The sequence below is a fragment of the Cebus imitator genome, unplaced genomic scaffold (genome assembly GCF_001604975.1).
Source record: "Cebus imitator isolate Cc_AM_T3 unplaced genomic scaffold, Cebus_imitator-1.0 Scaffold331, whole genome shotgun sequence".
In the NCBI taxonomy this organism is placed as follows: Eukaryota; Metazoa; Chordata; class Mammalia; order Primates; family Cebidae; genus Cebus; species Cebus imitator.
This window is the reverse complement of record NW_016107646.1, coordinates 284,337-295,753: the sequence shown is the minus strand read 5'-3', so window position 1 is coordinate 295,753 and position 11,417 is coordinate 284,337. Positions and strand designations below refer to the sequence as shown.

Sequence of the window (11,417 nt, the reverse complement as noted above, 5' to 3'; positions counted from 1 at the left end):
ATTCTCCTGCCTCAGCCTCCTGAGTAGCTGGGATTACAGGCACGCACCACCATGCCCAGCTAATTTTTTGTAGTTTTAGTAGAGACGGGGTTTCACCATGTTGACCAAGATGGTCTCGATCTCTTGACCTCGTGATCCACCCGCCTCGGCCTCCCAAAGTGCTGGGATTACAGGCTTGAGCCACCATGCCCGGCCCTTCATACACTTTTATACCTTTATTTTTTTCAACAGTTTTAGCCAACTATTACATGAAACCTTATTTAAACTTTCTAGTCTTCTGCAGTTTGGGTCATTTACAGTGTTGCAGAATTTGCGTGTAAATTTTCACATTTGTAGACATCTTTTTAATCTCTGCTATATCTGTGCCCCCTTTTCATCTCTGATATGATTTATTTGGGCTTCTTTTTTTTTTCTTTGTAAGTCTTTGCCAGAAGTTTATCAACTTTTTAAAGAACCACTTTTTGGCTTTGTTGATCCTTTCTATTATATCTTTATCATTATTTCTGCTCTTGTTTTCTGCAGCTCCTTTATAAGTCACTTTTGTTCTACTTTTAATATTCAGAGTGTTTTTTTAGTAAGTGACAGAAACCCAACTCAAACTAGTATTACGTGGGGATAAAAGATAAATGCATAGACTCAAGTCACAGAGGCCAGATTACAGCTGGCTTTAGGCACATGTAGTCCAGAAACCTCACGGCTCCATCTGTCTCTTGGGGGAAAAAGCTGCAGAGCCCAGATACAGGCTGTGAGTGCACTAACCCCAGCAGAAAGACAACCATTTCCTGATCTCTCTGGCAGGAGAATCTCAGGGAAGCCTCTGATTAGTCCAGCTCAGCTTAAGGGCCGGTTCCTAAGCCAAAGCCAGGAAATTAGACACCTTGGCCAGGTTGGGTCTAGGGGGGAATAGTTATATATGGGTCATGACTTCAAAATCAAACTCTAGAATGAAAGACCTGGAAATAAGATGCTGGTACCCAAGTTAATTAATTTGTGGCTGGGTCGGGGCTTGGAGTTGTTTTTTCCACACTGAAAGAGAATCACTAGAATTTGTTAAAATATTGGGGGTGGGGGCGGACATTGCATGTTGGTCTTTTTTTTTATTTTGAGGTGCTCTCCATTACCCAGGCTGGAGTGCAGTGGCATATCATGTCTCACGGCAGCATCAAACTCCTGGCTGAAGCATTCCTCCCACTTCAGCCTCCTGAGTAACTGGGATTACGGCACATACCACCACACCTGACTAATATTTTTATGTTTTTGTAGAGACCCTTTGACTAACTTGTTACTGAAACAAGTTTTACAACTAAAACATAATCTCTTATATACATCAACATGCTAACAGTGATCAGCTGATGAATTATGGGTAATATTTAGATCTCATCTTTTAAAGTTGTTTATATTTTTGGAAGTTTCTACAATGAATATGTATTGTTTTATACAGAAAATAAAAAAATAATTATTTTAATAACAAACCCTTCTTTTGTAATTATTGCTTACATAGTCATTCTGTGACATATATAAGTACCTAGGCAGAAAATGTTTATTTCTACCCCCCCAAAAAAAAACAAAAAAATGTTATTTACAAACTCTTATATCTAGAAACCTGAAGATAAGCTATACTGATCCACTAAATAACTGCTACTTCAAATCACTATTACTTTGTTCTCCACTGAACTGCTAGAGGTGTGGTGGTGGTTAGAAAAGTCACCAGTGGGCCTTGTGACTTCCTAGTGTGGGTCCATACCCCCTCTCCAGCCCAAAGCTACTCTCCAACAGTACAGCTGCCATCAAAAGCCTCTTCTCCTGTCATTGAATGACTCTTTGAAAAGTGTTTAAAATCAGAGCTGGGCTTGGTGGCTCATGCCTGTAATCCCAGCACTTTGGGGGGCCGAGGCGGGTGGATCACCTGTGGTTGGGAGTTTGAGACCAGCCTGGCCAACATGATGAAACCCTGTCTCTACTAAAAACACAAAAATTAGCTGAGTTTAGTGGCGTTCCCATGTAGTCCCAGCTACTCAGGAGACTGAGGCACAAGAATTGCTTGAACCTAGGCGGCAGAGGTTGCAGTGAGCCAAGATCATACCACTGCACTCCAGCCTGGGTGACAGAGTGAGACTCTGTCTCAAAAAAAAAAAGTGTTTAGAATCAGGGTCACAGAAATCAATTGTTTACAACATGCATTATTTTTAAATTTATGTGATAGTCTGAATCGCTATACTTACTTTTATTAAGAAGAAATTCTGAGGCTGGACGTGGTGGCTCATATCTGTAATCCCAACACTTTAGGAGGCTGAGGCAGGCGGATCACTTGAGGTCAGGAGTTCAAGACTAGCCTGGTCAACATGGTGAAACTCCATCTCTACTAAAAATACAAAAATTAGCCAGAAGTGGTGGCACATGCCTGTAGTCCCAGCTACTTGGGAGGCTGAGGCAAGAGAATGGCTTGAACCCAGGAGGCGAAGGTTGCAGTGAGCCAAGATTGTGCCACTGCACTCCAGCATGGGTGACAGAGCAAGACTCTGTGTCAAAAAAAAAAAAAAAAAAAAGTTAGAAATGTCTATATTCTGTGAGAAAAAAAATGAGACAGTTCTCAAAATAATAAAACTGGTATCCTCAGTTGGTTTCTCAGAATTCTTTCAGGAAATGAGTGAGGTTTGCAGAGCTCTATCCCCAGTGGTAGATGGGAGTAGCATGTTTATTAATTTCAGTAGCATATTATTAAACTGAAAGCGTACTTTAGAATAATGTAGGTTGGCCCTTCTTCTACCTTTGGGATTATTAAAGCCTGGCTTTGATGTCCAGAGACCTCTTTCATTATGCACAAGAATGATGATATGGTTGTTAACTTTTAACACCTCAAATGTTCCCCAGTAAATGTTCTGAGTGGTAGTACTGACAAGTAAAGCAAAAAGCCTGCAATTTGACTGACATGGATTACTAATGCCAACTTTTGTTGATACTAAGAGGAACTGGAAGAGAAATTCCATACTTGTCAGCTGCTCTCTGAAATTACACAGATTCTGCATAGGCAATTAAAGCCCTGAGATTATAACCAAACACATAAATTTATAAACGCTGGAGAGGTGAGAAGCTGACATAGTTTTAGACGTAATGACATCTTATAAGTAAATGCTTTCAACATTTCAAGCGTGGCATGCCTTGCTATCTGGTGTGAGGAGAGAAAAGAAGAAACGAGGGAAGGGTCATTCCCTTTTTTTTTTTTTTTTTAAGATGAGGTTTCTCCATGATGGCCAGGCTGGTNATGGCCAGGCTGGTCTTGAACTCCTGACCTCAGGTGATCCACCCACCTCGGCCTCCCAAAGTGCTAGGATTACAGGCGTGAGCCACCACGCCCAGCGGGTCATTCTCATTTTACCTTACAAATGTGTACAAGCAACTGAATGGCTTTACGATGCCCACATCACTGGCCTTTGTGAAAGAGAATTCAGAATTGGATCACCAAACTATCTCCATTAAAATAGGATACTCGGCCAAATGTGGTGGTTCAGCCTGTAATCCCAGCACTTTGGGAGGCCAAGGCAGGAGAATCTCTTGAGCTCAGGAGTTCAAGGCCAGCCTGGCCAACATAGTAAGACCCTGTCTCTACTAAAAATACAAAAATTAGCCAGATGTGGTGGTGCCTGCCTGTAATCCCAGCTACCTGGGAGGCTGAGGCAGCAGAATCACTTAAAACCAGAAGGCAGAGTTTGCAGTGAGCCGAGCATACCACTGCACTCCAGACAAAAAAAAAAGAAAAAGAAAAAAAGGATGCTTGTCATCTCTAACAAGCCATTGTGTTTGCTAAAAGAGTACAACGTAAACCCTACTAGGTTTATTTGACCATGGCCATCCAACATTCTTTGATTAGTTAAATGTGGAAAGAAACATTTTCTTAGTTAAGTAATTCTTACTTCAAGGTCCAATACTGAATAAAGCATTTGTTCAGAGTGGTGTGGGTGTTTTGAACTGCTCAAAATATGGTAAGAGCTTTTACTCCAAAGTCTAAATGGAAAAAGCAGTAAGGTAATAGTTTGAAACTATTTAATTTTTACCTATTTATTTATTTATTGTAGAGACAGGGTCTTGCTATGTTACCTGGGCTGGTCCCAAACTCCTGGGCCCAAGTGATTTCCCTCCCAAAGGGCTGGGATTACAGGTGTGGGCCACCACACCCAGTCATTGAACCACACATTTCTACCCTGTGGCTGTCTCAGAGGGTTGGCACTTCTGACCAAGAATTTGAGTCTGGTCTGGGTATTTCCTAGATTTGCAAACTGGCACACCCTGCTGGTAAATACAAATGTTATATTCACTCGTAAGAATGAGAGTGGGGAAATTTGTTCATTTCCATCCCAATTAGGTACAGAAATAATAAAATTATCTTTTTTTTTTTTTTTTGAGATGGAGTCTTGCTCTGTTGCCCAGGCTGGAGTGCAATGGTGCAGTCTCAGCTCACTGCAACCTCCGCCTCCTGGGTTCAAACGATTCTCCTGACTCAGCCTCCCGAGTAGCTGAGACTACAGGCAAATGCCACTGTACCCGGCTAATTTCTATATTTTTAGTAGAGATGGAGTTTTATTATGTTGGCCAGGCTCGTCTTGTATTCCTGACCATATGATCTGCCTGCCTCGGCCTCCCAAAGTGCTGGGATTACAGGCATGAGCTATCATACCGGGCCTGAAATTATCTCAATTGAAAGAACACAAACTGGGTATAAAGTGGTTGCACAGCACTCCAGGGATAGAAAAATCCAGCCCTGCTGGTAGTTTCTCTGTTAACAACTCAAACCTTTTGTCCATCTTGTGCATTTTGAATCTGGGGGCAAAACTGGTCAAATCCTTTCAGGGTCTGGGGGTCTAGCATCAGAATACATTTTGCTCTGTTAAGACTCAGTCTTAGGCAAAAGGAAAGGATCAATCAGTGGTTTTACATGTAGTTTTCACAATACAAGGGCTATGTAAATTATCATTTGTGTTTTTAAATGTGGATATGTAGGCTGGTCCCAGTGGCTCATGCCTGTAATTCTAGCACTTTGGGAGACTGAGGCAGAAGGATCACTTGAGGCCAAGAATTTGAGACCAGCCTAGGCAACATAGCAAGACCCCCAGGGCACAGTTGCTCATGCCTATAATCCCAGCTCTCTGGGAGGCCAAGGTGGGCAGATGATCTGAGATCACAAGTTTGAGACCAGCCTGATCAACATGGAGAAACCCCATCTCTACCAAAAATACGAAATTAGCCGGGCATAGTGGCACATGCCTGTAATCCCAGCTACTCAGGAGGCTGAGGCAGGAGAAGCGTTTGAACCCGGGAGGTGGAGGTTGCAGTGAGCTGAGATGGCACCATTGCACTTTAGCCTGGGCAACAAGAGCAAATCTTCATCTAAAAAAAAAAAAAAAGCTAAAATGTAGATACGTAAACATACACTTATATTTTAGCATATACATATAGCCTGGTATATACATATACTTTTTTGGGGGGAAGTATACACAAGAAATATTATTTTTTCATGGAAGGACTAAAGGATATGGGAAGGAAACTTCACTACCTATTTTATACCCTTCTATATTTGACTTATACTGTAGATATTTGTTACTTTTTTAAATTAACAGATTATTTTAAAATATTTAAATTTTGAAATGTTCATATATTGTGAAATATTTTCTTTATAAGGGTTTAGTGTTAAAACTTAATATTATCTAAAAGAATAAAAAACAAAGTTTCCAAAAATGTTTTAGTAACCACATTAAAGGATAAAGACAAAGGTAGAGCAAGTACCAGAAATTTATATAAACTTCCAAAATTTTATGAGAATAAATGATTTGACTCTCAGTCTCCTGAGTAGCTGGGACTACAGGCACATGCCATCATGCCCAGCTCTTTTTTTATATTTTTTGTAGAGTCGGGGTCTCGCCATGTTGCCCAGGCTGGTTTTGAACTCCTGGACTCAAGAGATCCACCCACCTTGGCCTCCCAAAGTGCTGGGATTACAGGCGTGAGCCACCATGCCCAGCCAAATTTATATTTTATATCTATTATTTTTTAATGAATTAAGTATAAATGGGACTCCTTGGCATTTGTTATTCATTTATTGATTCAACAAATATTTATCGAGTACCTACCACATTCCATTAAAGGAGCTAAATGCCTGAATTCAAAGATACATAAAACACAGTGCTTGCTTTCAATGCAGTCACAACCAGTGCCTTTACTTTGCAGAAAGGATGATGTCATCTCCTCAAGGAGCTCCTTTTATTGTCCTCCTCAGCACTTTACAGTCAGAACATAATATTAAAATCAGAATCAAGAAAATATATTCTTCCCTGTATCCTATATTCTTATAATTAATTATAGGCCATCTTAGTAGTTATTTTAATGTAAAAGCTAAAGTGAAAGAAACTAGTTAGGCCAGGTGGCTCACCCACCCCTGAAGTCCCAGCACTTTGGGAAACTGAGGCAGGTTGCTTGAGCTCAGGAGTTTGAGACCAGCTGAACAACATGGCAAAATCCTGTCTCTACTTAATACACAAAAATAAGTCGGGCATGGTAATACATGCCTGTAGTCCCAGCTACTCAGGGGAGGGGAGGTGGGAGGATTGCCTGAGCCCAGGAAGTCCAGCTTGCAGTAAGCCATGATCACACCACCACACAGCAGCCTAGGCAACAGAGTAAGACCCTGTCTCAAAAAATTAAAAATAAAAATAAAGAGATTAGTTAATTCATCTGAGTAGTAACCTTAAAAATACACATTTAGTTAGGAAATAGTAGGAATTTTTTTAAAAAAAGAAAAATACATATTTACAAATAAGATAAAGAAACCAAATGTTTCCAGAGTTCTATTCTGATATTCATAAACACAAGGCACTCACTGGTGGGAAAGTTGGCTATTATTTTTATTACTTACAATCATCGGCCAAAACCTGGTCAACTTCAGAAGAATTCTCAGAAATTGACTCTGTAGTACATCACTAAAGAAGCATCATAAGTGCTTCTAAAATCTTGACTTTGGCCGGGTGCGGTGGCTCACGCCTGTAATCCTAGCACTTTGGGAGGCCGAGGTAGGTGGATCACCTGGGGTCAGGAGTTCAAGACCAGCCTGGCCATCATGGTGAAACCCCATCTTAAAAAAAAAAAAAAATCTTGACTTCTTAGCCTTTTTTTACCGCTGAAGCCTTACGTTAAATTGTAGTCATCTAAAAAAGAATAGAGCGGCTGGGCACAGTGGTTCACGCCTGTAATCCCAGCACTTTGGGTGGCCGAGACGGGAGGATCATGAGGTCAGGAGTTCAAGACCAGCTGGCTAGCATAGTAAAATCCTGTTACTACTAAAAATACAAAAATTAGCTGGGTGTGGTGACAGACACCCATAATCCCAGCTTGAACCCGGGAGCTGGTGGTTGCAGTGAGCCAAGATAGCACCATTGCACTCCAGCCTGGGTGACAGAGCAAGATTCAATATCTCAAAAAAAATAAAAATAGAGACCAAGAATAGATTCCACATAAGCAACAATCTAGGTTTTAATCCTTGCTGTTTATTGTCTTCAAAATACATTAAAAAGTCAATTAATTAAAAATATATATATATTTATATATATATATATATGTATATATATACATATAAATTTTTTTTTGAGACAGATTCTCGCCACATCACCCGCACTGGAGTGCAATGGCACAATATTGGCTCACTGCAACCTCCACCTCCCGAGTTCCTGGATTCTCCTGCCTCAGCCTCCCAAGTACCTGGGATTACAGGCACACACCACCACGCCCAGCTAAGTTTTTGTATTTTTAGTAGAGTCAGAGTTTCACTATGTTGGCCAGGCTGGTCTCCTGACCTTCTGATCTGCCCGTCTCAACCTCCCAAAGTGCTGGGATTACAGGCATGTGCCACCATGCCTGGCCTTAAAATACTTTTAAAGTTATTCTAAAGGATAACATCAATTGAAAAACCTCATGTGAGTATAAAATCAGCAGCTGATTCAAAATGGCACATGGAAAACGTGTAGCCTTTCATTTTAAAAAATCCCTGACCAGGCCGGGCGCGGTGGCTCAAGCCTGTAATCCCAGCACTTTGGGAGGCCGAGGCGGGTGGATCACGAGGTCAAGAGATCGAGACCATCCTGGTCAACATGGTGAAACCCCGTCTCTACTTCAAATACAAAAAATTAGCTGGGCATGGTGGTGCATGCCTGTAATCCCAGCTACTCAGGAGGCTGAGGCAGGAGAATTGCCTGAACCCAGGAGGCGGAGGTTGCGGTGAGCCGAGATCGTGCCATTGCACTCTAGCCTGGGTAACAAGAGTGAAACTCCGTCTAAAAAAAAAAAAATAAATAAATAAATAAATAAATAATCCCTGACCTTGCAATAGCACCAGAGCTTGCAATCCTTTGAAAAGGATTCTGTTAACATGTTTAATATTCCATGATAAATAAGGATCTGTGATAGTTGACAGCCTTAAAGGTGAGCAAGTATGTAGATGACATACTTCCTAAGGCTCTTATCAGCTCTAAATTCTGTAACAGGACAGAAATATTTGGTTTAGCTCATCCTATTATTTTGGCTGTTGTTCATTCTCATTCCATCATGATTAAAACTGTGTTACTTTATTATTGTGAGTTCCCTAAAATTTGCTAATCCCTTTCTCCAGCTACCTGTACCTAAAGGTTTACGCCTTCTTTTTAGGGTCTCATTTTCTGTACTGAATGGACTCATGTCCACAATGAATAAAGTCACCCTCACACTCTTAAATATTAAATCACATAATTTTTATTGACTCTGGCTTCTATAGCTTTAAATGTATAACCATTCTAAGCAGCTAGGAAAACTGTTTACGGCTTAGCAGTTTTGTAGAACAATAGAATCAAGAATATGGAAATATCCTTCCCATAGTTCCAGCAGTCTCTCTATATAACTACACTCATTATAGAAAACATGTAGATGTAGAAAGATAAGTTACATAACCACAAGCTTCACTACCATTTTTGTCTTCTCTATGATAACACGCTGTGTCAGCTCACTCTTCTGTCACCATACCTATCTATGTGGCTGCTGAAAAGTCCACCGCTTCTCCTGTTTCTTCCTCTTTGGTTTCAGCCTCTTCACTCCCTTTCTCATTCTCCATCTCTGTTTCCGCCTTTTCCCCTGTCTCACCTGGAAAAGTAACCAAAGGAGATACTAAGAGACAATCATTTAGAATTAACATAAATTATCCCACAGTTTGTCTGCAGTGGGGGCAGCTCCTGATCTTTAGTTCTAAGTAGTAAGTTTCCCCAGGGGAATCAAGAAAAGTAATCATCTCAACCAGGTGCAGTGGCTCACACCTGTAATCCCACACTTTGGGAGGCTGAGGTGGGCGGATCACATGAGGTCAGGAGCTCGAGACCAGCCTGGCCCAAAGTGGTGAAACCCCATCTCTACTAAAAATACAAAAATTACCTGGGTGTGGTGGCACAAGCCTATAATCCTAGCTACTCAGGAGGCTGAGGCAGGAGAATCACTTGAAACCAGGAGGCAGAGGTTGCCGTGAGCTGGGATCATGCCAATGCCCTCCAGTCTGGGCAACAGAGTGAGACGGAAAGGGAAGGAAGGAAGGAGGGAGGGAGGGAGGGAGGGAGGGAGGGAAGGAAGGAAGGAAGGAAGGAAGGAAGGAAGGAAGGAAGGAAGGAAGGAAAAAGAAAAGAAAGGAAAGGAAAAGAAAAGAAAGGAAGAAAGGAAAAGAAAAGAAAGAAAAGTAATCAACTCAATCCTCTCAGAGCCTCTGAATGGCTGATGTTGAGTCAGTTAACATCTAGAGTCTTGGCATACTCTTATGAAATAAATTCTCTGTAAAATCAGGATGCAAAATTACCAAAGAAATGGCAGTAGAACATTTGACAATAGAAAGTTTCATGGCCAGGCATGATGGCTAACACCTGTAATCCCACTGCTTTGGGGAGCTAAGGCAAGAGGATCACTTCAGGCCAGGAGTTCAAGACCAGCCTGAGCAAAGAGACCCTCCAACTTTACAAAATATTTTTCAAAGATTAGCTGGGCAGCTGGGGGTGGTTGCTCATGCCTATAATCCTAGCCCTTTGGAAAGCTGAGGCGGGCAGATTGCTTTAGCCCAGGAGTCCAAGACCAGCCTGGGCAACATGATGAAACCTTGTCTGTACAAAAAATACAAAGATTAGCCAGGCATGGTAGTGCCCGGCTACTCAGGAGGCTAAAGAGGGAGAACGGATTGAGCCTGGGAGGCAGAGGTTACAGTGGGCTAAGAATACACCACTGAACTCCAGCTTGGGTAACAGAGCAAGACTCTGTCTCAAAAAAAAGTAATGATGGTTTTTTTAAAGAAAAAAATTAGCCAGGCATGGTGGCACAGTCTTGTACTCTTGTAGCTACTTGAGAACCAGGACAGGAGGATCCCTTGAGCCCAGGAGTTGGAGATTATAGTGAGCTACGATTGCATCACTGTACTCTGGCTTGGACAACAGAGCAAGATCTCGTCTCTGAAAAAAGAAAGAAAGAGGCTGGGCATGGTGGCTTACGCCTGTAATCCCAGCACTTTGGGAGGCCAAGGCGGGAGAATCGCTTGAACCCAGGGGGCGGGGGCTGTGGTGAGCCGAGATGGCGCCATTGCACTCCAGCCTGGGCAACAAGAGCGAAACTCTGTTGAAAGAGGGACGGGGAGGGGAGGGGAGGGAAAGTTTTATTTGTATGTAAATCAAAGGGTGGGCCAGGGGAGAAAGAAAGAGAGAAAGAGAAGAAGAGAGGGAGGAAGGAAGGAAGGAAGGAAGGGCGGGAGGGAGGGAGGGAAAGTTTCACTCATATCTAAATTAAAGAGTGGTCTGGGGTGCCCGCAAATCTGTCTTGCTTGGCCATTATGTATTTAAAAACAATCATTAAACATTTACAGACAGCCAACACTAACAAGGTTGGACATTGCACACACAACCCTGTTTCGCTGAGAAGTTGGCTTTGGCGGCATTGGCCCTAGTTCCATGGCTGGAGCTGTGCAGAGCTGCTTCTTTTGGCAAGGCTGTGCTCTCCTGTTTGCCAAGGTCCCCTGGGCTCCCATGGTATGGCGTGTGTCCCTCCCCTCACTCATTTTCAGTATCCTAGGCCTAAAGACTTTTGAGTTTGCCAATCCCGATGTAAATACAATCTGCTTTTATTGCCTCTCCCATGTTATTCCCAGAGCCCTTCTTACACATCTTTAGGAAAGCAGTTCCCACAACAGGCTGTGGTGATGCATGAGCGTCCTGCCCTCCCCCACTAGACAGGAGCCCCTTGAGGACAGGGACTGTCTCTCACTCAGTCTGCATCTCAGCACCTAGCATATGTTTAGGCATGCAAAAAGTGCTGAGTTAATAAATGAAAGAATTGGCCTGGCACAGTGGCTCATGCCTGTAATCCTAGCACTTTGGGAGGTTGAG

The 11,417-nt window shown here is 42.3% G+C and overlaps 1 protein-coding gene across 3 annotated transcripts in view; it reads right to left on the bottom strand.

Moving 5' to 3' along the window:
• Nucleotides 1-6,070: 6,070 nt before the first annotated feature.
• ERICH5 (glutamate rich 5) overlaps nucleotides 6,071-11,417 on the bottom strand; it is a 29,906-nt gene continuing 24,559 nt past the window's right edge. The window contains exons 3-4 of one of the 3 annotated variants that reach the window (XM_037730117.1): nucleotides 9,041-9,153; nucleotides 6,071-6,270 (exon numbers count right to left, since the gene is read on the bottom strand). In XM_037730117.1, coding sequence (XP_037586045.1) covers nucleotides 9,041-9,153 — 113 coding nt within the window. In that variant the 3' untranslated portion in view covers nucleotides 6,071-6,270. Of the gene's footprint in view, nucleotides 6,271-6,639; nucleotides 6,677-8,352; nucleotides 9,154-11,417 lie in introns of those variants that run through there. The other 2 variants (XM_017504991.2, XM_017504992.2) reach the window with 2 other exon arrangements.